Genomic DNA, 26,251 nt, shown 5'->3' with positions numbered 1-26,251 from the left:
AATAATGACGCTAATGATAGCAGGTTTACTTCTGTTGATTCAATAATGTATCACTGATAATATCAACATTGCAAAGTCTACTTATTCAAGAATCATTAATAAGGCCTTTCACAAAATCATGAAGATGGCTAATAATCTGCATTTAAATATAATAATGACAATTCTGCTAGCTTTATTTTATTGGCTTTTTGCTCCTGAATTCTTATGGTGAATGGATTTTTTTCATCCATTTTTTCTCCATTATATAAACACACCAAATTTACTTGAAAAATGACTGAAAAACCACCTTCTCACGTCTTCAGTTGAATTTAGGAATGCTGATGTTAAAAAAACCCAACAAAACCAGCAAACTAAATATTGTGGTATTTACCATACATATCATATTGATGGTATGGATCATTATCATTGATCATATATTAATATCTACCAAAGAGTGTCAGCCCTCTCCATCTCAGAACAGACTACGGGCAGTACAAAGAGAACGGGCTGGTTTCAGCTGGAGATTAAAAAGTCAGTACATCCCCACACAGATATTAAACTGACCTCCTGCTAGAGCAGTGGCTATGCAAACACTTAAATTACTAGATCATTAAAAACCCTCATGCAGTTAATTGGAAGAGCTGACTATAACAAATCTGAATGTTTTGGCCAGTCTTGCACACACAGTTGCAGTAATGAAACTCTGCCCAGCTTGCAGGAGTGCAGAACCAGACCGACAAAATGGAACAGGTTTGCCAGCGGAGGCAAGTCAACTGCCAGCAACAACAAAACCACTTGTTTTGAAAATATTACCTGTAGTATCAGGACTATCTAGGAAAACAGCTGTCTTACACGATAATTAGGAGTTGCGAATAATAAAATAATTTTTTTCCTAACATTAATCAAAAAAGAAGGATGGGATAGGTAAGTGTCAAACCCGAGTGAAACTGCATCCCACACTACTGCACCCCCAGATGAGGTTTACCTTGAAACTACGGCAGTGATTCCTTGACTTAACACATGCATACCTAACTGATCCTGATCCGAACAGAACTATAACATCTGGGGAAATAAACAAACCACAAAACCCCCACAACCAACAAACAAATCCTGACAAACCAAGGTCACCCCCGAACGCAGGTACCCAGGGCACCCAGCCCTGCCACCCGGCCAAGGTGGTGCAGGCAAGGCGAGCAGCGCTGCAGTCACTGCGTGGCACCTGCAGGGCACTAGCGCTGGGGCTGGGTGGGCTGACTTGGCAGGGGTCACCTCCACAGGCTGGGACCTTCGCCTTGGCTTGCTCTAATGGTGACCGTAACTGTTCTAATAGCCAGGTGGCTGGTGCCTAATTTGTTCCATGTCTGATTCTCTTTGTGCATTATAAACATTTATACAGAGAGACAGTAGTAACAAGGAGTTACTCTGTGCAGCCCAAGATGTTTCTGACTAAAGTAATGCTGCAGTGCCGAGGAACACAGGCCTGGCACGATGGCAAAGACCTGACAAGTTGGCACACAAGGTGCAGTGTAGAGAGGTTTGGGCACAGAGGTGGGAATGCTGGGGAGTTGATGGTTTTAAACGGCTTATCCACGGTCTGCTTAAGGAATGCAGAAATTAAGAAGTGCTGGGAAAATGCTGTTTAGAGGTAAGAAAGAACAAAGAGCAAGTACCTAGCATGTGGAGAAGGCACTGTGTTACAGAAAATTCAGATGTAATGCGGCATCGCAGATCAATGAAGAAAGAACAAGGTGTTGAAGCATGTCAGAAAACACATAAAAATAACCCCAGGTGAATTGAAAGGAGAGGAGAGGAGGAAAAAGAGGAAACACCTTCAGCATCACACACTTTCCAGTAAGAATTCTGAACACTGGTGTCCTGCTGCAAACTTTGAGCAAGACTAGCGGCTTTGACCTTAAGATCCAGAGGTGGGGTGGGAGAGTGAGCGTAACACTGGGAAAAGGGGGAGGTAGCTGAAGTATACATATGACATTTGAAACTGTAAAATTTTAAGTGTTTCCCTGTAATAATTTTACTAATAATTAATGTATTTTCCATAATAGTTTTTTCTGTTGTTTTTTTTTTTTTTTCCATTTTTTCTGTAATAACCAGATCTGGCCTAGCAATATTTATATTTATATATATTTTTATATATATATATATAAAACACAATTTTTATATAGATAACAAATTTATAATAAACAATAATAATACTATTAAGATTTCAGTTACACTAAAAATAAATTCTTGTATCTACAGAGAAGGTTTGTTTTCTTTCTACCCATAAAACAATTTTTGCACAGAGCAAGGTGGTTCTATTCCATTTGGCAGGGTGCCAGGACCTCGCTGAAACCCCCAGAGGAGTGCAAGGAAAGCAGCATGACAGAGGGCGTTCTAGTCCTGTGCCTACCGACAGAGCCTTGGTGCACAATAAACGCACAAGAACTGAAGAGTTTCTACTACAGGATCTGAAGGACTAGGAACACTCATCGGTCGCTGCTGCCTCGTTGGCAGCTGGAGGCAAACAACTGAATGGCAGCGGTGTGTGCCCCGACTTCCTCTGTGGCTTTAGTGACTCACTGCTGGAAGGTATGGCCCTCACAATGTCAGACAACTACAATTAACTGAAGCAAGTACACAGCAGCTCACTAAACCATCTTTCAGTTGCAACATGCTCTGTGAGGTTATCCAACCTCTTTTGGGAAAAAATGTAAACATCACTTCAAATGACTAGTAATCACATTAAGCAAAAACTGGAATAGAATAGAATATTTCAGTTGAGAGGGACCTTCACTGACCACCAACCCACCTGCCCGACCATTTCAGGGCGAACCAAACTTAAAGCATGTTATTAAGGGCATTATCCAAAGACCTCTTACACACTGACAGGCTCGGGGCATCAACCACAGCCCCAGCCCCAGGAAGGCTGCTCCAGGAAAAGCAGGCTAGGAAAGAGAGGTAGAAGACACAGCTGCAGTAACTACTTATCTTACCTCTGTGGATCCCCCCGACTGCAAATGAGCAGTGACTGATGTGGAGATAACAGCCCCGACCAGACTGCTGAAGGAGGACAGGCCCCCTAGCCCGTACCAGTCAGGTGAGGCAGCAGCCCTGCCATGTCTGCTTGAATGTACAGTTCTCCTTAACGATATAAAGCACTTGTTGGAGATCACTGATGGAGGTAAGGTACAAGATGCTAACTTATTTCCTATTTAAGGGATCTTTAAACTGGCTAATTTTAGCCTAAAGAAAAGTTAATCCCACTTGGCTCCTTAACCAACAGAAGTGGAAAGGGCCCTATACTGGGCCTTTCTTTCTCTAAATCATGACATAGAAATCCCTTTATTTTTAATAAAATGAGAGTGAGAGTAAGACTAATTTAAATTCAACCTTCATGAACATCCCCTTAATCACTAAAAACTCAGGTACACAGATATTTTGATAAGACGTTACTTTGATTGTATGAGTCTGCGCAATAAACTGTTACAAAGACAGAAAAATTATTTTGAAACATTGAGGATTCTTGGGAACTGATCTGCCTGTACAGGAACGTATACAATCCCATATATACCAGTTGCCCTTCCCTTTTTCTCACACGCCCTGCTTTGTCCAACCAGCAACCTGCAAGGCAGCAGCGGTTCCCACCTCCCACCACACCTGCACGAGCCCAGCTCCCTTACCAGTGCCTCCCACACCACAGCCAGTAGCCCTGGGCACAGACCAGTCCTTGGCCAGAGACAGGCTCCGGGTTTCCACAAGAAATAGAAATTTTCTGATAGTAGAAGTCCCTAAGTCTTGTTCTCCCTCTCGAGAGGGACTCTGGCCAGCGGAAACAACAAATATTTCATCGTCAATGATGACGGCAATCACACACTCACACGCTGAGGAAACGCCAACAGCATTGTATTTTCTCTTTTTTAGTTTTACTCTTGTTTTGTTATTTGTGATGCTACCAAAGCTGCATTTCATGTTTGGGTTCCTCCCCACTTTAGATCAAAAGCAGTAGAGGGGACATAAACACAGAGATTTTTACTAAATTTCATTTGTTTTCTTATCTCTTTCAGAGAATCCTTTTGAATAAAATAAAATGCTAGAGAACATCTGAGTGCTATATCAATAGTAACTCAGCACTTAAGGACACACCAGTTTAGCCCAGCAATTTGGTTTCCTTAATGTTTGCTGGTAAAGCAGACCCAACCAACCCTGGACTAGCATGCTCTCCAGCCCTTTCTGGCGTGTATTTGGAAAATATATACAAAATGGAGAGATGTTTCTTAAAAAAAAAAAAAAAAAAAAAAAACAAAAACAACAAAAAAAAACCACAAAAGGATTTCTTGGTTTTTTAAAGTGTTAGTATCAGGATGATTAAATGTTGAGCCATTACAGTTCATTACAACACGTAATGAAAACAAAAATAAAAGCATATCAAAGTGATTTTTAAGCTTACAGCAAAAACTGAAAGAGGCAGAAATATGTAAAAAAATCAAATTAGATTATTTCAAAGATAGTTTATATAAAAGGTGACCCAAATTTAAAGACTGTAGCATGTGCTTTGAATTTAGAAAACACACCATATTTTTGCAAGGCACTCATCTAACCTTAATAAAATATTTTGGAATCTAAAATAACATGAACAGATTCAAGAGAAAATAGCTTTCAATGAAAGCTACAGCTACTCTAAAAGAATTAAATAATTTTCCTTCATCATAACTCAAGAAATACATGTTAAAAGACAGTTAATATCATAAATGTTGATATCCATCTTTAAATTTCCTATTACATATTTGTAGATAAACTACTTTTTTTTTCTACAAAAATAACAAAGAGCTACACACTAAATTCATAAATATATTTCTAATGCCATACATCAGAGTTCAGGTGAAATACATCACTCCCAAGATGTAAAGGACTAATTCGTAACTATTTTGCATTACTATTTGGCAATCTCCTTAAATATGAAAATGTAGCTACTACGTAGTATTATGTACTTCAGAAGTCTTACAAAAAGATGCCATAATTACCTGGGTTTTATCACACGATTGCTAATAAAGCCATAAGTTGTTTGTGTTTCCCAGACAATTTGCATGTGTTTGCAAGTTTCTGAAACACACGATTTTTAGTCTGACACTTCCCATGCTTAACTCTTTTTAGGCAGGGAGCCTCAAAAGTGGATCCTGAATCTTTCAGGGAAGGGTACACACATGAAAAGTATTTTAAGAATTCGTTAACACTATCAGACAAAATGTTTAGAATTTCTCAAGAGAAACAGTACATGCAACCTGTCATACGTGCTTAAGGAGAATTAAAATAATATAAAGAAATCACTTCCAGAAAGGCACAAAGTAAGATTTTAGTAAAGCTTTGTCAAGCCACCAGTCCCCAGAGAGCACCAAGCCTGTTAACGTGTGCATTCACGCATGGCTTTAATAATGTAAATAACCTCCGATTCCACTGGAATCATTCACGAGTGTACCACATACACAGGCTGGAATTGCTGAATCGTTGGGAGGATTTTCTCTTAACTATTCATAAATCTGAAGACAAAAAGACTATTCATTCCAGTTACAGATCTTCTGATTCTTTATAAATCCGACCACACCTTCATTTTAGGAACAGGGCAGGTCCGATCCTGGGCCAATGGCCACAAGGGGATAAAAGATGTTATTTTTAAAAGCTGTTTGGCTAAACAGATATGCAAAGTAAAAAAAAAAAAAAAATAATATCACAACTTGTATTTTCAAATAAAATGTGAAAATGGGAAAAATACAGTACATATTCATATAGGACAGAAATAAATCTGCACGTTACATTACAAGCTGAGATTCCTTTACAGTGCTAGAAGGAAGCTTCAAAGCCTGCATTACAGTTTTAAAAGTTCCTATCATTTCTTGACCTAAAATATATAAATAATGAGCTAATGCTTTCTGATTCTGCTTGCATCAGCCTTCTAGACAACTGTCTTTTGTCAGTTGCTAAATGGTTTTACAGAACGTACGTTACAGAAATTTCAGCACAAGCCCAGGGCAGCCCAGTGTTTCAGGACAATTCCAGGTGGAAGTCAGGACTGATAAGCAAACTGTACTGCAAACCGTGGGAACTGCTGAATAAAGAAATCTCCCTTTTCCAAATGTCCTAATCATCAAGATTCACAACTGATAAAATATCTATATGAACAGAAGAGCTCTTTCACCACTTGCATCATTTAAAGTAATATCCTCTGTCCAGCAATGATCAGTATTAGATGTTTATGAAAGAATACAAGCACCAGTCTTTCCCACAGTAATTTGCAAAGGGGAACATCCTGCATTTTGTTTTGTAAGGAAACATTGCATAATAATTTACACAATTATTCATAACTTGCTTATATGTTTTGCATCTAAAATATCCAGTGGCAAAACTTTGCAGAATAGCATAACATAGCATGAAAAAAAATTCTCGAGTCACTGCTTGACCATTCTATCGAGTCCATAATCCTTGCCTTATGAATCATATCGTTACAATATCAATATTCAAATCAATATTAATAATAATTTAAATCTATCACTTTTCTCTCATTTCACTCACCTGACGACTCTTCCCAGGCAAAGACCTCTAGCATGTTTTTAATGTCTTCCCTGTATAGAAACTATTCCGTACCCTGGATCGTTCCTTTCACCTTACCCGGGGCTACACCCTTCTGAGCCACAGGGTAACCAGAACTGCTCACAATAAGCGCCTGTAAAACCAGTGCAAACTCCAGCAGACACACTACTATATTTTCTGTACCAAATGCCTTTCCTGAAAATTGCTAAATATTCAATTGGCTTTTTTTGACAGCTGTCAAGCACTGAACTAATGTTTCTGAGAACTCCATCTGATGTTTCCAAGAAAGGCTTCTGAGCGATAATAGCCATGGCACTCCCTCCTCGACAACAGATTTCCATCTATTATGAAATTCTGAAAGTGATTTTTATTCTGTCACTTAATCCTTCAGCTTTCTGCACTTCCCCAGTCAGTCTTAGTTTTGTCTGTTTTGCATAATCTTGTCTCAACATAAATTTATGTCATTGTTTTGTCCCTTTCACACAGAATAGTCTATGAACAGAATTCCTTTCACTGTAAAAATTCACCATTTATTCAGAGTAGTGAAATACTTGTGAATTTGCCTTCGTTACAATTTAGCCTCCTGGTTCACTGGATGTGCACTTAAAAATCCTCCATTGCTGCTTCTCTCTGTGATGTGAGGAAGACCCTAATCTCCAGGCTCTGCTACCAAAGTGTGTTTAAGGTTACCACTCTCTTCTGGGTTTGGCTGTATTTTCCCACTGACCTCCTTATCTTTACAGTGAACCTATCTCCTCTTTTCTCAGTATAAACTATATTTGCTATATGCACTGCTTGTCCTATTATCAGCAACTATTTCAGCTGCCACTAACCCAATGCTGTGAAACCTTTCTGCAATTCTCTGATTTCTCTAAAATCATTGTGTTATCAGCAAGTGCTCTTTGCCTTTCCATGCAACCTTTTTCCAGGTCTTCCACTGATGCTTCAGTTCAAGCAGTTTATGCTCCTCCATAAAGAATGGATGTTTGTACAAGAACCTTCCTGACTTCACTGCAGAGAACATTTGCCCATGGAATCAGGCTTATTTTCAGGTGGCCTTTCCATACTTTCCAGGACTTTTGTTCTTTCCATCTTACATTATAAGCAATGGGAGTGTTATGCTGTTTTTCTCCCGTCTCTTCCTTCAACACTGAGCACAGAAAGTTCATAAGGAAGGGACAGTATCTCCACCTGGAATGAAGCATGAAATCCATGTAGGACTTCATTCCCAGATCTGAGGGAAGCAGGAGAAACATCCCATGAGAAGTGGGACGGACAGAAAGAAGCGGGAGGGGAGTGAGCCTGGAACAGACCATTACTGAAACAGCCACACTGAGTGGAGACAAAACAGTATGTATGATAACCTCCCCACTTTTTCCAGACTACTTTGAACAATAACACACCTCCCAAGAAACTACGGAGGCGGTCCTTGGACATCACAGAGGAGTGTTAGTTAAGGGACTGTTTGCATGGGCTTTCATTTGGGGCCAATGGTCCCAAGGAAATAATTTACTGACATCAGAGGGACAGGCTGTGGACACAACCACAGCCAATTTTAATATAAGCCATTTTCTTTAAGAATATTAATCATGAAAGAGTTGTATCATGTTATATTGAAGTGGTTTTTAGGGACAACCAGAACGTGATACTATTAGACCTAAACCTACACAGAACCATTCTATTTCATTTAGCACATCAGATGGTACATAACATTTTTAGCATTTCAGCAAGTGTCCTTTAGAACTGTTTCACAAGCACTCTCTTAGGAATTTTACTGCTCCCTCCCTTTGGCATACAATAAAGCATGAGTAAAACCCTAGCTGTAATTATATCCATCACGTTATGGAAATGCAGGCTTTCTATGGTACTTAAACATCAAGTATAAAAGAACATTTTTTTTCCCCTGAATATTAAATAAACATGAGGTATATTGTTTTAAGCACACCTGTAGGTTGTAAATCTATATCCTCCTAACCATATTCCTTAAATCAGTATTTCTGAGTCAGTATTAAGAAATTGTTTTGCTCTGCCATAAAGTTACTTGTGTAGTATGTGGTTCAGTTTGTTTTATTAGAGTGTTCATCAGTAGCTAAGAGCTAGAAGAACTGGCTGTATTTTTTCCAGAATTTATTTCCAGAAGAATATTTTTCCAAGTCCCACAATTCACATGTTCAGAATTTCTGCCTTGAATGACCAAGCCACCCCTTTGGAACCGATTCTGCCCCGACACACTCAGATCCTGCCACCTGAACCTTCCCACTAGTTTAGCAGTAAAACTGATCATCTCAGGCAGCATGCATCTGTGCCAGGAGAATACACACCAGCCACACACACATGGGAGTGCTACCACTTCATTACTACCCTTGTACTGTCGCAGCACTCTCCAAACTATCACGCTGCAAACAAAGTATTTTACTATCTCACCCAGCACACTCTTCATACATTCCCTCTGCTGCCTTCTCCTCATCTTGCCTCATCCAGGGTACACTCTCTCTTCTCTTGATTCTCTCGATTATTCCTCTCTCTCTTCTTCCTCGGCTGCTCCCTCTTCATTGGCTCTCAACCACTTAACTTAACCAGCCACAGCTGCACCTTATCTACAGCAACCAACCTGCAGCCCCTGAAGCCAACCACAGCTGTATGTTATCAATGCTAATTAACCCAGCTTCATTCTTCTACAATTCCCCCTTTTTTTTCCTTAACATTTCATACTTTATGTTTTTAACAATCATTACAACCTTTATAAAAATAAATTTTTCATACAGTCTTCTATAAATCCTCTACATTGTACCTTCTTGTAAGATCTTACAAGTGATTTTTGCATATTTCACATATTGCCGTCTGGAGTCATTGGTGATGATTCTGCCTCATATAAGCGTGCTTTGTTGTAACCTATGCAAGCTATCTGTTTTACTACTAGTAGCCAAGTTGCACAAAAGCTTGTCAGACAGAACAAGCCCTGCTGCCTGTAGGATAAGATGCAAAACCAGGAGATTTTTTGTGGGGTTTCAAGAAATCTAAGTGCTTCAATATCCTAATCTGGCTTAAATAAAAGACAAAAAAACCCAACCTTAAATTATTTTGGCTTTGCAACTTTTACTACTTGTAGACTGTACCAATCTAAAAATCAATAGCACACATGAACTTGGTCTTGATGAAAACGTAACTTGTGAAAGATTTCAGATCAATGTTTTCCCAGTGTAGGCCCTATATTATTGTTATTGTTATTATTAAACTGCATCATTTAACTGCGCAAAATATGCCTCAGGAGAAAGAAAAAAACCCAGCAAAACTCTAAACCCTCAAACCAAACCACTACTCCTCCAGTGTTTCTATTGCACCACTTTGACTCTTTTCCAGATGTGCTCATCAAACTTTGTTCCTCTGGGGCGCAGACGAAGGAAGCAGAAACTTCACAGCGAAGAAGAAAAGCAGCAGTTTTACAGTGCATTGCATCTGCCTGGGACACAGTTAATTTTCTTCATAGCATCGCAGATGGTGCTGCGCTTAGGATTTGTGACTAAAATGGTGTTGATAACGTAGCAGTATTGTTGCTATTGTCAAGCTATAGCTGATCAGTGGTTGCACAGCACCAAGGTTTTCTTTTTTTAATTTCATTTTCCTCACTCTCCTTCCCCAGCCAGTTGGCTGGGGGTGCACAAGAAGCTGGGAGGGGACACAGCCAGGGCAGCTGGCTTGGCCTGACCAAACGGACATTCCAGACCATATGATGTTCTCAGCTATAAAAGCTTGTGGAATGGAAGAAGAAGGGGGGAACGTTCATGGCTATGGCATTTGTCTTCCCAAGTTTCGTTTCCTTCCTGGAAATGGTGAAACACCTGCCTGGCAACGGGAAATAGTGAATTAATTCCTTATTTTGCTTTGCTTGTACGCACAGCTTTGCTTCACTTAAACTGTGTTATGTCAACCCATAAGTTGTTTTTTTTTTTCTTCTCTTTTACCCTTTTGGTTCTGCCCCCTGTCCCACTGGGGCAGTGAGTACGCTGGTGAGTGGGGGCTGATCTGCCATCCAGGGTCAACCCACCACATACAGGTAAGCAGGTTTCTTGACTCTCTTAGTATAAAGAAGATACATCCAAGTCTGAAATACAGTATGTGGTAGGTGAATAGGATTTGTGTGCTGGTCCCTGAGAGCTGCCTTATCTAACAAGCACTTGGCCAACTGCTTCTGTTGGGTAAAGTCAAAACATACCAGTACACCGTCACTCACAGCGAGGTACAGCAGCTTTCCTCCCTCTGCACACACAGCCAACTCTGTTCTTCAATCAATCCGGCCAGATTTGCTCTGTATGATGAGTGTGCAATGATTTTGGTATAGGTCACAGACAAATCTCTCTCGTGAATGCGCTAACAGATATGTAAATCTATTTCAATATTGTAAAAGATGTAGGCTTTACTTGGTGAGAAATCCCAAAATCGCTAAACCCCAGTGACCAGTGCCAGAACACTCCCACAGCTGCTAGTGAGCTTCTAGAAAGGTCCACAGTCAGAAGCAGTTCTGAGAGGTACAGTTCGATTTCTGAAGGTAATAAACAATCCTGAAGGAAGGGTAAATGTTGCTAAATACAAATGTATTCTGTCAAACTCATGTGCTGCTTCAACTTTTTACCTCTCTTCAACTATGTAGAGTAAGAATAAAGATTTCATTTTACATCAGCAGATTTGTTCTTCCCTCCCAGCATTCTCCTTCTGTGCTGAAGACACGTTTTCAAACTGCCATCCCATACTCAAAATATAGAGAGCCATCAGTTATATGATTTCTAAGATATCTTGCAGGGTCAGTAAAAATTCTCACATAGCATGTTGTTTATTGGTTGTGCACAAGCTATACCAGAATAACACGTTACAGCACAAACTTGTCAACTCAGTAACTAACCTCAAGTGTCAAGTGTAATAAGACCAAAAAAAAAAAAAAAAAAAAACAAAAAACGGGGGGAAATTAAAATTTCCCCACATCTCGTCCAATTATTACAATCCAAACCTCCTGCTCATTCCACGAAGAGCATCAGTAAAGATACCCCCCACCGAAACCCTACTGTGCTGTCAGACTTGTGCTCAGCGCTGCGGCCAGACGTGACTCAGCAGGACCTCCCGTCTGACACGTGGAAAGCCAAACGCGGAGTGCACTAGGTGGACTACAGATGCACCATATGCAGGGGCAGAGCAATTTGCCATTGAACACAGGACTGTCTTACCAAGCATTTAGTGCAACATTCTGCACACGTGCGCTGCTGCAGGCTCCCGGCTTTGCCGCTTGCTAAGACAGCCGTACCCAACCTAGCTGTGCTGAAGCAGCAGCTGCGCTGGAGATGTAGCGGCACACTAACATACGGCAGCAGTAACACAGCAACACAGAAATAAATCCTCCAGGAATCCTGGGCTGCTAACACACCCCAAAGCCCAGAATATCATGCTACAGTTAACAACATTTGCCATACAGAACTACCCAAGCGCTTGCAATGACTGTACCTTCTCCTTGCACAATTAGCATTATCAGAAAAAGTTGCAGAAGTCTGTAAGCTCTTCAAAGAAGAAGAAAAAAGGATCAAGTGTATATCTTTATTAAAGAATGCTAACATCCTTGACATGACCCAGATCATCATGAGGACTGTTACATTTCAATTAGCTTTGAGCTAGGCTGATAGGACTTTTCTAATAATTGCATGATTTTCTTGAGGAAAATTTTCAATTTTTTATGAGACAGGAGAGAGCATGAAATTCTAAGTTCTTTTTCACTTGTTAAATGTAAAAATCATTAACAATAAAAGGTACAGGATTAGAGGGAGAGCAGGAGGAAAGATGGCCTAGTAATGGAGGCAATGATTTGGGATTTGAGAAATAGGAATTCAAATCCTAGCTCTGCTATACTTCTCCTGGCACATCAGTCAGGATGTTAAATTTTCTGTCTTCTCCTTCTGTAATAAAGAGATAATAACATGCACTAATCTCACAGGAATTTTGGGACTCGATATCTCTTAAATGCCACAATGCTGTGGAAATGAACTTGATCAAAAACATCTTAATGCTGTAATTTGGAGAATACCCAGAGTGCACTCAACTGCCAATGGAAGTATTGGAGGCTAAGTGTTTACAAGCATGTGAACATTTTCATAATGCCTGAATAAGAATATGTCTGCAATGCAATGTTTTTGAAGGAAAGATCTAAGTAGTGTCAGAAAACAGGCTGCTACATACACTATATTCAGATCCTAAGGTTAATTTATATTCAACCCCTATAGCTTTTACTTGGTAGACTCAAAACACCACTTGCAAAGATGGAGGATTTAGAAAGTTCACAGAGGAATCCATCAGAAAGAAATACTGACTGCATTCTTGAAAGAGAGGCAGGAGAAAAGAATGAACTCTTAGATATTTCTTTACATGTACATTTGTATACGGCCAAGAAAGAATTACAAAGCTGACTTTACTTAGAGTTATAGTTCAAAATAATCTAGGGTAGTATTTCCAAATCAATTGCTTGTGTGAGGGGTCTGTCTCTTGTTTTCAAAATGTCCTATGCAGTTGCAGTAAGCCTTCTGCTCTTGAATGCGCTTTGAGAGAGTAACTTCTAAATTCTTTAGATGCTCAAATAAATACATATATCATTATGTGCAGCAGTGATTAAGCACAATCTAACCAAGGGCAATGTCTTCCTTTATTTACGTAGGAAGATCATGATTTATGTGAAACGACCAGCATAACCACCTGTAAAATCAGAAGTAGACCACTGATACTCTGATTTGTAGCTTGTAAAAACACACACCCCTGCCCTGTTACAATTTAGGTAATCATAAACTATAGCAGTGATTAACTTTGATTCATGTAAAACTGCTCCCGCATACCTGCTCTTTTTCTCTAAGACTGCTAGAGATTTTACTGATATAAACTTAAAATTAATGATGTTCCATAAAAGAAAACAACATTTTCTTCCCTTGGGAAAGAAATAAGATAAACATTGGAACATGGAAATCAACAAACCAAACAAACACCAAACAAACCCAGAAAACTAAACCAAGGCAGCATATTTAGTCTCCTGTGCTGGAAAGAGTTAAAAGATCATATCTAAGGAAACAGGTGCCTAACTAATAGAAAAGTAATATTAGAAATCAACCACCTAAACCTGACTTACCTTGCACCAGCAGTAAAAAAAAATCACACACAGGTCAGGCTTAGCTACCTTACTTAAGCTTTTGCTGAAGAAAACACATCCATGAGAATGTTCTCCTGCTTATCACTGGGAGCGTGTAAAAGCCTCACTGCCTCTGGTCCGTAATGAATTCCTACAATAACTGTTGAAGATATCGCAAAACAACAATGAATAATATGACAGTGGTGCAGATACTAACAACTAAACAGTTCCCCATCCTAGCTCAGATGAAGTAATGGAGCAGAACTTACTGCTTCATTTACGTTATCTAACTACCATTCTTCAACCCTTTTTTATTGTAATTCACAGATATCAGTAATTCAGTGCTGCAATTTTAAAAATACTTAACTCTCCAGACTAATACTATAATTCAGACTACATTAATAATACAGAGATGAATAAATAAGAATACAATCATTAATGTCTTTTTTCCTTATACATTTATTACAAAATGGTTATACTGGTTTATTTCTAAAAGAATTATGATATTTTAAAATAACTCTCTTTCACAATTATTTTGTTTATGCCTCTCAGGTAGAAATCTCTAGATCATACTAAACTCCTCAGATAGCTCTGTGGCATACTATGTTGTTTTGGAAAACAGATTTATTGTATTAATAATTTTAAAAGATGTGTTTAATGAGGGGAAATAAGGACCCATAATTCCCAATAATGTTTTTTCAATGCAATAAAAGCCATTTGTCTGTTACATATTTCAACATGCTTACAATTCCAAGGAAAACCCAGCTCTGAAATTAGAGGGAAAAGGGGTTTAAATGCCCTCCTTGCAATGGCTTTATAGGCCTTTTACAGACAGCACAGCAATTAGTTTTGTGTCACTGACAGACTGCAGAAGTGAAGATAAGACTGTTTTGAGATAGACAGCGTATCTGCATATTTGCATCTACATCCACTGGGGTTTACAATGTGCCTGCTGCCCAGCCCTCTGAACTGGGAACCAGTCAATGATCTTTTATGTCACTCGTGCAGATCATGGTCATTACATAGAAGATCGATCCCATTCGTTGTCTCTCAGTTCTAACCAGCGTATGACAGCCAGAGCACTCCGCAGCATTCCCACCTTCATGAATTCCAGTTCGTGACAACAGAACGGGAAAAATGCTCCAGTCAAGGAAATGAGTGAGGACTCGCTCCTCTAGGGTTTACACCCATTTCTGCTACAAACTGCTTGCCAGTCACTCTTTGTGCTCGATTTCCACTTGTATATTTGGAACAATTCTCTCTCCTTTGCCTGTCATGTTTATTTTTAGTTGTTTTCTGGACCTGTGTTTTATTGCTTTGTTTACGGGTTTGCTCAATGCACTGCAGCTTTGGTTGAGTACTGTAGACATTATTACACAATTAATAGACAGTCAAATGCCAAAGAAATCCATAGGCTACAAAACTGAATTTTAACATCCAGGATTTCTCTCTAAACTGTTTAAACTATACTTACCTCAACATATTGATCTATCAAAATGAAAAAGGAAAATACCATAAAGCAATCATAGCTAGAAATTATACTTAAATTGAACTGAAGCAGACTGAACACAAAATTTACTGTGACTATTACATGAGGTTCTCGACACTTGTGAGAGATATTTGTTTCATTGCGCACAATTCCATCATCTTAACACGTCTGTGTTGGAGTGGTATTGCTCTTTTAAAATGCTTCTTCTAAATAAGGGACTGGGACAAACCATTTTATAATCAGTAATGTTCTACATGTGTACACCATGTCACGGGTGAATAGGGCATAACGCCCAGCCATATGGTGTACTTAAGAGCCAACTCATCTACATAGGCTGTTACCAGGCAACATGCTGGACTTCAGTCTGAGCTTGGTTAAAAGATGACCTCTTAGCCCTAGAAATTGATTGATATTCATTGTGCTGGTTAGGTTATGATCACAAGGGAAAATAATAAAACCAATTATGCACATTGAGATTTGGCAGCGCTAAACCTTCCCCAAATTCCAAACGAGTATTTTCTTCTTTCTTGTCATATATCCCAAATCTCGGCTTTAGCTTGTTGAAGGAAGATGAATATCTTTTCCTTTAACTACACTTACAGACACTAAAGCACTATATGCACAGTCAAATCAATGTTAGCTTCCTAAAAACATGCCAGTAATTATCCCGGGGACCGCTGTCTCCCATGGGTTAGAAACCCCAACCTCATTCTTGCAATTTTTTCCAGAATTTTTCTAACAGAAGCTGTTCAATTGCATCAAATTCTGCTAAGAGCTATAAGGTTATTCTGTGACAGAAAATATTGTTCATGACAGAGGAGAAGCAAAAACCAACAAGCATGCTAAGCACTATAGAATTCATTTGAATCTGTCCTCAAGATGAACAGGATTTTTTTTTTTTTTTTTTTTTTTTTGTCCAGTAAGTCAAGCAGTCTTTTGGAAATAATGAAATCTTTTTTTCGAAGACATTAAGAGGATGATTGTGTTCAGTGTAGGAGAATAAATGTAAAATTCTTATTTCCAACAGGGACTGTATGTCTCATTTTTTTCTATAACACCAACCTTTGTGTGTTGGGGCAGAACTGGACTACTAATATTAACACATTTGAAGAAAAGAATTAATCTAGTATCTTATTATGTCAATACACATGTGCGACTACTTTCTATACATAAAACAAAGAAAAGTACAGGTATAAATGTATATAAAATATAAATATATTCAGTTGGCCCAATATAGAACAAGCCATACTTATTACCCAATCCAAAGTGTTAGAGCATCACAGTTTCCTTTAAGCAGAGGATTACTGAAAACCTGAGAAGTACCAAATACACACCTACAAAGAATCATACACGCAGCTTTTTCTGATACTTCTGTATTCATCAGAGTAACTACAGAAAGTGATATCCTGATTAAAAAGTGCCTAATCAATATGGTCTCTAAGAATGCATTAAAACTAAAAACTTTACAAGAAAAAATAAATTTCAGGAATGAAAGAGCAGCAAATAGTTTGGATGTGAAAGTCTCTTCTCAAGGAAGGAAACAAGTGAAAAATGAATCAGCAAAAATACTTTTTCACATCCTTCAAATTTTGGAGCTTAATTCACAGTATTACTCTATTCTGACGTTATGGGTACATTTAAAAAGCAAGCATGATGAATTTATCCATAGCCGTCCTAAGGGAAAAAAGTGTCTGTGACTAATTTATATATAAAGTAATTTCTTCTTGACAGAATCATCCTAAGGTAAAATAAATATGACAGTGACATAACCCTAACATGTAAAAGGGTCAGAAACGGGGAAGATTATTTTCTAATCACGTCACTAGCAAGTTGTTGTTCACTGAAGACTAATTGTACTTACGGTCTACTAGCCCTGTGAGCCAGCATGCTGTTGTGGATGGCTACAAACTTTTTAGGAAAGCCAGGACAGTGAGGAGGTGATGGCACTGCTCTTTATGCGAGGGAGCAACTGGAATGTATTGACCTCTCCCCTGGGGTGGACGCAGAACAGATCGAGAGTTTACAGGTGAGGATTAAGGGGCAGGCCAACATGGGGGCCACCACTGTGGGTGTTTGCTACAGGCCAACTGACCAGGAAGAGGGAGTCTATTAGCCCATCTACAGACAGCTGGATGTAGCCTCAGGATCACAGGCCCTGGTTCTCATGGGGGACGTCAACAACCCTGACACCTGCTGGAAAGGCAACACAGCTGGGCACAGCCAGGCCAGGAGCTCCTGCAGAGCCCTGATAACTTTTTGATGCAGGTGGTGGAGGAGCCAGCGAGGTGAGGTGTGATGCTGGACCTTCTACTCACAAACACAGAAAGACTGGCTGGGGATATGAAGACTGGGGCAGCTTTGGCTGCAGTGACCATGAGATGTCAGGATCCTTTGGGGAGGAGGCAGGTCACTAAGTAGGACTGCAATCCTGGCCTTCAGGAGAGCTAACTTTGGCCTCTTCAAGGACCTGCTTGGAGGAATCCCATGGTTTAGGGCTCTGGAAGGTAGGGGGGTCCAAGAGAGCTGCCTGATATTCAAGCAATACTTCCTCCAAGCTCAAGAGAGGTGCATCCTCATGAGTAAGAAATCAAGCAAAGGGGGCAGGAGACCTGTATGGATGACAAAGGAGCTTCTCACAAACAGGAGGAATAAGTTTACGGGATGTGGAAAAAGGGACAGGCCACTTCGGAGGAATATAGGAGTGTTGTCAGAGCATGCAGGGAGGCAACAAAGGTGGCTAAGGTCTGTTTGGAATTAAATCTGGAGAGGGAGGTCAAGGAAAACAAGAAGAGCTTCTTCAAGTACATCAGTAAGAAAAGGATGAATAGGGGAATGTGGGCCCGCTGCTGGCGGATTGGCAGAGCTCAGAGGGCTGTGATCAGCGGCGCAGCGGCGCAGGTTTGGCTGGAGGCTGTACCTTGCAGTGTTCCCCAAGGGTCAGTGCTGGGTCCAGTCCTGCTCCAATTTATTCATCACTGACCTGGGTGAAGGGACTGAGCGCACCCTCAGCAAGGTTGCTGATGACACAAAACTGGGAGGAGTGGCTGATACACCAGTAGGTTGCACTGCCACTCACTGAGACCTACACAGGCTGGAGAGTTGTGGGGAGAAGAACCTCATGAAGTTCAATGAAGACAAGTATGAGATGCTGCAACTAGGGAGGAACAACCCCACAAACCAGTACAGACTGGGGATTGACCTGATGGAAGAAAGACCTGGGAGTTCTTGTGGACAGTGAGCTGCCCATGAGCCGGCAGTGTGTCCTGGTGGCCAAGAAGGCCAGTGGTGTCCTGGGGTGCATGAGGAGGAGCGTGGCCAGCAGGTGGAGGGAAGTCATCCTCCCCCTCTGCTCTGACCTGGTGAGGTCACATCTGGAGTGCTGTGCCCAGTGGTGGGCTCCCCAGGTCATGACACACAGGGAGCTACTGGAGAGGGGCCAGCGGAGGGCTGCAAAGATGGTGCGGGAACAGGAGAATCTCCTTTGTGAGGAAAGGCTGAGGGAGCTGAGCCTGTTCACCTGGAGAAGGGAAGGCTGAGGGGACCTTCCCAATGCCCACAAACACCTTAAGGGCGAGTGCCAAGGGGATGGGGCCAGGCTCTTCAGCGGTGCCCCGCGGCAGGACAAGGGGCAACGGGCACAAACCCCAACATGGGCAGTTCCATCTCAATATGAAGAAAAACTTCTTTCCTTTGAGGGTGACAGAGCCCTGGCACAGGCTGCCCAGAGAGGCTGTGGAGTCTCCTCTGGAGACATTCAAACCTGCCTGGACACGACCCTGCAACCTGCTCTAGGTGACCCTGCTTCAGCGGGGGGTTGGACTAGATCTCCAGAGGTCCCTTCCAACCCTGAGCAGTCTGTTATCCTGTGATCAGCATGGCCAGCTGTGAAGTCCAAATTATGTCTTCATTCATTGTGACAGCACAACAGAGATTTCAGACAAATTCCAAGGAAAGTACAATAAACAAACAACAACAAAAATCAGCGCACTTACTGAAAGAAGGCTCCGATCATGAAAACAATAGGCACCACTTGCATGGGGCTTCTGTGTAGTTTCCTAAGAAAAGAAAAACACATTCTTGCTGTAAATGAGAGACTCAAAGGAGACTGTATTTGTGCCCTGCACCCATGGACAGCTGAAGGTAGGCTTTAAGACTCAAAGTGTTGTAATAAAATATAAAATTGATAATGCATTATTTGGGTTTTCACAAGAAGGTTTGCATACATAATTGGGTCATAGTTACATTTTTATTGTAGTACAAAGCTGAGCAGCAAAATCTGCTTATTGATTCACAAATACCAACAAAGATTTATTGCTTATTAATCAATTGTTCAAAAGACAGTAAAAATTTCCAGGCGGTTTGCAACTTATTTGAATCCTAAATCCTAGGTTTGCATTATGAACTTAAGTAAAATAGACATGCAATTACTATGCCATAGTTTAAAATTTTCCCCAGTATAGATTTCTGTTTCGATAGAAACACACAACCATGATTTACTTTTTGTGTATTTTTCAATTGAAAACTTCAAGCAATTTTTCAGAAGAAAAATGATCATAAAATGCATAAACAAAAGGGGCCATCCAAAATAAATTACACATGCACACAGCTGGGAATTAGAATAGGGTAACATTCTATTCCAGTCCACTTTTTCTTATTGGTGAGCAGCTTTGTGAAATGTAATATTTTACTGAGTTATTAATTGAATTTTAGAAGTTACAGTAAGCTCAGCCATGTTTTTCATAACAGATTCTCCCAATACGCATTTTTCATTTCCATGTGCACGTAGTAGTATATACTCTCTGATACCAAATACTCTTCAAAGAAAATATGTAGCTAGGTATATGTATTACCAAAGCATTCTCTAGATAAATTTAATATACTTTTTGTCCACTTAGATAAAATTCCAAACAGTAAATATACTGAATATTTGTTCACAAAGGATGTTATTCCTCATATGTGACTTCATTTTAAACAAAACAAATAAACAAAAAATTACTGATTCATAAATCGTAGTGGCTGTCTCTAATGCAGTTGACGGTAAATAACAAGAACTACCAGTATCGGAAAGGTACAGGTTCTACAAGCATGTCAGGTAATACTGCAACTATGGTAATACTGCAACTATCTCACATTTAAAAAAAAACAACCAAATACAAAACCAAAAAAAACCCCAAACAAACCCACCACCAAAAAACCCCACCTATCGCCCATAAAAAAAGCCCTGACAGGTTCAGAATCTGAAAAAGTAATAATCAGCAACAGAAAACACTTGCATTTTGGTCATCTTAGAGCAGGGACCATCACTAGGAAAGCATCTATCAAAGTATGATCCAATTTCACAACTGAAGCTCCTAGCAGTAACTGCAACTGTCTTACTGCCAAAACTCCGCATGTTCATCATTTTCTGAGCTGAAGACACAAATTGCTTCCTACTTATGAAATATAATGGACCATATACATGTAAAAATACTACAGAAAATGCAGTTCACATAGGAAGGCTACATATGCACATAAACTAGAAGTTAGAACTACTGCATCTTCTCCTTTCTGGGTAGTGTTTCTTTGTGTGAGATCAAAGATATCTCTGAGCACAACAGAAAGGTGAATTAATGGTATCAAGAGTTCCTTAAAAATCTCTAAGGAGAATTATTTTTTAAGTAATTAGTGTACATTTTCAAATATTATGTCTGATTTAGGACCATCTTGTCATGCCACAGTGAAACTTACTTATGGTCAACAAAACTGAATTAAATAATTGAAAACTAAGTCTCTCAGGTTTTCTCCATCAGGGGTACTTGTGTTTCACAATTTTAAATCCTTGTGATTTTTGAAATACAAACTCTCACTTTTTAGACTTCCTAGTGATTAAAATTCTATCCCATTTTGGTTACAATATGTTAATTTTCCTTTTCTGAAAGACTTGTATCTGACCACTCAATCCTGGCAGACTTTCTGTTTGGCATCATGTTACTAATCATTAATTTTAGAAACATTATACTCCCAACCGTTACTGCTAGTGTTCCTTAGTTATCCGGCAGTTTCACACTCTAGTGACTGAAGAAACTCAGAATACACATAGAAATAAGATGTACAGAATTTGAAGAATATATGCAACTCCAGGAAGAAGTAAGAGTATACTGTCACATCATTTACAAAGTGCTGTCGCATTAAATGAGAGCAAAACCATGAGAAACTGTAAAAATAGTTACCTCTAAAACAATTAACTTGGCTATAATATTTAACCAGTGAGCAATTACTCATTTTGCCTAATTTTACAGTACTGTTTCATCCCTCTACTAATTTCCTCCACATCGAAATATTAAAGTTTCATGCTCTACCGACTGCAGAAATTTGTTCAAATGTTTAGCGATCTGAATATGACAAGCAAAGAAAGATTTTCCTCAAAGCAAACGGTCCAACAGCACCTGCCAAAATGACAGCGGGACTCCACGCGCAGTCCTGCACCCATCGCACCACCGATGGTACTTTCTTACCATATTGCTGGCCAAAAGGAAGAGCGGTATGTTCACAAACTTTACAAAAGTTTGTAAAGGTTTCTCCCCAGTGAAAGGAATATCCAGCCACGTACCCGTTTGCCTGCAGCGGCGTAGCTGCCTCTGTAACACAGGCCACCTAAGGGAAGCTCCTGGCACAGTGCACCTGCAGGCTTTGCAAACCACGCGGACCTGACCAAGTTCCGTTACCTATCACAGAGCACATCGCTGGATTTCCAGGTCTTGTGTAGACCACTTTGCAAAAACGAAATACATTATGAAGTAGATTTTATTTGTTATCTACTCAGGCAATATCTAAACAACAAGCAAGAGTTTCCAGTCATATTCACATGATAATATGAAGCAACTTGCAGCAGAAGGAAATACAGTTGAAAAATGTTAATAATTTTTGTGGAAAAAACCCTAGACTCTGATAAAATCCTATTTACAAGCCTCAAGATAATCTAGTTGACTATGGACTTTGACATTAAACTTTATTATTCTTTGTACTGAGATGAAATGTCATTAAGACTGTCCACACAGCTAAAAGCAGCCTTGTGGAAGAACACAAGATAGGCATTTTTAACAGTAAATTTTCATTTCTATAACTGTCATATATCTTATGACATGAAGGAGGCTCTTGTTTTGCATTCCTATCACACAGAAATGAATATACAATTAGCAACATTTTGCTTGCATCTGGTATTACAAGGTTTGTGTGTGACAGGCATATTCAAGAACAACAACAGCCTTCTCCAGACCCACCGCAGCGCTCCCGCCCTGCAGCGCCCAGGCTTGCTTCCCTGAGAAAGGGAACACCTGGGAGTCAGCTAGAAGTTGTCCCGCTAAGTGTGTTATGTGGAAGCCTGGCAAAGAAGATGATGCTTTAAGATTCACCTTCAAATGGCAAAGTTGTGTTTTCAGGCGTGTAGACAAAATACTGAGAATACTCTGGTCTTGCCTCCCTCAGAGCAGTCAGCTCAGGCAGCCCAAACAGGCTCATTGGGAAAGATAGCCCTTACCATCCCTGGGCATTCCAAGAGTACCATTTTTTCCATAGAAGCAGCTCCCTTAGACATTATATTACAATTAAAACAAACAGACAAACCCCAAAGCAGTAATAAAAATTAGTAGTAATACATATACACAATTACTAAGCCTGACATAACGCCTACTGTTTCACACCTTTATCAAAAGCCTACATAAAAATTGATCTAATCTGGTATTTTTTATTTTAATTCTGTTCTAAAAATGCAATTAAACCATGATATCTGTGCTGCAAGTTACAAGTCATTCCCTTTAGATAACAGCTAAATACAACAAGCAGTGAGTTTTGCCATCATTAGACTTCTAACCATATTACTTCTATTTCGAGGCATTTTTGTTTGGTCTCAGTTTAATTTCCTGTCAGCCTTACAAGAGATTTCTAATGTTTGGGCTGTAGGATATGCTCTGATTAAAAATAATCTTCCCAATTACTGCCTGGCATGAGTCTACTGCCACATGCACTCTGCCACTGGCTTCTGAATTTCTGTCAGCAGTAATTGTGTCTGTAGCTTCTAACTGTAAATGAAAACCCAGGGGGCATATTTGGGTTCCAGTTTCCTTTGCCTAGCCATATCTTTTAATTTGCACTGTCTGTCAAAGGAGATGTTCGTAGGCACTAAAAGGAGATCCTTAGAACATCAGCTTAAAAAAAGAGGAAAGGAGAAAAAAAGAAATGCAACTGGAATATGATAAGCTATATTTGATATTTATTCTAGCATGCTCAACGTTGATGGAGAATCCCGCTGCATTGCTTGGCCTCAGAAGAGGTAGATTGAAACTATTTATCAAGCATTTCTAGCTGCACTTTTTAACCATTACATTTAATCAGAAGTGTTGATCATCACCTTATTATTGCTGAGTTTTTGGAATTTGATCATTCTCGTGAATATTTGTCAGAACAGGATTTCTTATCACAATGGAAAAAAAAATGTTCTGTTTCTCAGGCTTTGGCCCCTGGCCTAAGCCATACCCTGGTGACACCCATCTCCAGCCCTGGCTGAAGCTTGGAGATGGGTTGTAGGCAACCTGTCTCCTGGGTGGACCCCCTACGCCTCTGCTGCATCTTCTCTCCCATCTGTCTTCTACTCTGGTTTCCTGTGGGGAAATGCCATGGACCTGGCTCTGCCCTCCATGTTTAGACCCAGCAGGGCATGGGGAAGGGCAGGGACTCAGCTCCTGGCGCTCTCCAGGATTAGCCAGCTGACACCAGGCCCTACCGTGTCTATGTTTGAAATCATGGTGCCTACACCTGGCAGTTGACGCAGTCACCATCACCAGCCTTGTGGTAGGTTTGTGTTAAGGTTCTCATAGATTCCCTTCTCTTAGGAGTGGTGCTGCTGCGATGGAAAGGTGGCCCGGTGCTGCCAGGGAACGGTGTCCATGTGACAAGAGCAGGATGGAAGCCAGATGCCCCGGGTCCATTTTCTAAAGAAAAAGAATCTCAGGAAGAATGACACACTGAGCACAGACTGTACTCTGTGAAGGAGATACAGAAGAAACTCAAGGTGTAGAAAAACATTTGATATAACATCAAGAGTGAAGCTCTGTGCTGAAGGGAAAAAAAAGTACAATGAACTACAACAAAAGTATATAGGATATACAGTATTCACTGCAAAGAATAATATTCAGGAAATATTTGCTATAAAATGAAGAATACTGTAAAGTCCTGTGAAAATAATTTTCTATGAGGTTTGATCTGTCAAAATTAAGTAAATTTTGTATGAAAAGTAAATGGGCATCCAACACATTTGGAATCCAAGGAGTACAGAAAGCATAATTTTGCATGCAAGAAACGTGGAGGTTTTCTTCATGATAGGGGGACAAAGACTGAGATACGGTGCATGTGAATAGGGTCTTGTCCAAACGGCATTTGAAAATGAATAGTTGTTCTTGCCACAAGAACGTACTTGAAATATTAAGGCCAAATGTTAGTGTTCTGCATTCTGCTGGTTGATACTCTATTCTGTATGCTTGTATCTGTAAATGGGGGGAGACAGTTGAAAGGTGGGAACAGAACTGTTTTCAGCTCTGTCCTAGACCTTTGGCAAAGCATTCTATAATATAACTTCCCTGTTGCCAGGGCTATGCCCTTAGCAAGTATTCTGTGCAATGTGAGGGCAAGAGGCCTTCGGTTAATATGTTGAATTAAGAACTTTAACATATTAACTGAAACACACAGTTTCTCACCTGTGCCATGGAGACTGTAACAAACACCACATTCCTAACTGCAGTATTATCATTATTATTATTATTATTATTACTATTATAGGTAAAAATACTATGGATATGTTAAAATATTGATTATTCTAAAAACATTGTACAAGATGCATAAAAAGTTCTTTTTGCCTCCTCTGAGCCCTACCGCAGAGCAGCACCGTACAGGCTGCAATATGGAACGAGACTGTGATATCCTCAAACTATCTTTGCTTCTATTTCCATATCTCATTTGAGATAAAAGCATCATCTGCAAGGTATATCCCCCTACCCCGAGATGATGGTTGAAATTGCCAGAGGATTTAAATAAATACTCACTTTTTTAAAATATAAGATAAGCCACTGAGTTCAAAATGGTTACCCCTGTGACAGAGGTCGTGCAGATGTTTAAATAAATTCAGCATAAAAGCCGTAGTATTAAGTGTAACAGTAAAAATATTATGAAACCAAAAGAAATACTGGGAAAGGACAAACGGACTCACAAGTAAGGTAGAAAATCTGGCAATAGACATGGCTGATATAGCAAATGGCATCAAAACCTCACTACTGACTTCTTCACTGAGTGTTTCATTTCAGATCCATTTTTCAAAATAGGTAGCATTACATTGCCATTATCAAGATTAATGTCCCAACAATACATGAAGACATCAACTGGACCGTGGGAGAGAAAGTAAAAGAGGAAAAGAAAAAAGGCATTGTGATGTACTTCACTGATTATATTCCTAACAATATTTGAGCTTTCTGGTTCATAATTCAATGCTTGCTCAATAAAGAAATACAAATTTAAATTGTTTCCTGCACCATACTAAAGAGCCCTTTAGGAACAACCTCAGCTTCTGACAAAATTATTATTAAAAAAAGCACAAGTTGATAATCAAAATATCTTACTGTCTAAACGGTTGTGATGCTAAAGATATGATCAGCATTTTCTACAGCTTGTATTTATGCTAAGTGGTGGCTGCCTGGCCTCCACAGGCAACCTCCCTCTGCATGGGAATAAAAGTCAGTTCCTCTTCACACAAATTACTAATGAAATCCTCAATATAGAAATACAATTTTAGAGGGTTTAATCTGGAAAAGTTGTGGTCTTTTAATGTAATTCCCCTCCTTTCCAAGCCTACATATGACAGATTCAGTCCTGCCTTTGTGGCTTTTAGTGGGTTTGACTTCTTTACTTCAAATCAGATTTAAAGAGCTCAGGAAAAAAACAAAACAAAACACACACACACTCCAAAAAAAAAAAAAAAAAACCCCACCAAAAAAAACCCCCAACAACAACAACAAAGCCAAACAAAACCT

General features: G+C 39.7%; 1 protein-coding gene across 17 annotated transcripts in view; it reads right to left on the bottom strand.

Annotated features, from left to right (window-relative positions):
* Positions 1 to 26,251, bottom strand: part of RBFOX1 (RNA binding fox-1 homolog 1) — a 1,334,594-nt gene that overhangs the window by 749,336 nt on the left and 559,007 nt on the right. For 15 of the 17 annotated variants that reach the window (XM_080382970.1, XM_080382948.1, XM_080382979.1 and 12 more), the window contains one exon: positions 19,190 to 19,252. In XM_080382970.1, the coding sequence (XP_080239096.1) occupies positions 19,190 to 19,252 (63 nt within the window). Of the gene's footprint in view, positions 1 to 19,189; positions 20,362 to 26,251 lie in introns of those variants that run through there. The other 2 variants (XM_080382956.1, XM_080382971.1) reach the window with 1 other exon arrangement.

The sequence above is a fragment of the Falco punctatus genome (genome assembly GCF_963210335.1).
Source record: "Falco punctatus genome assembly, chromosome: 4".
Taxonomy (NCBI): Eukaryota; Metazoa; Chordata; class Aves; order Falconiformes; family Falconidae; genus Falco; species Falco punctatus.
Note: the sequence above shows the minus strand (reverse complement) of the source record. Positions and strands in the feature narration are given on the sequence as shown.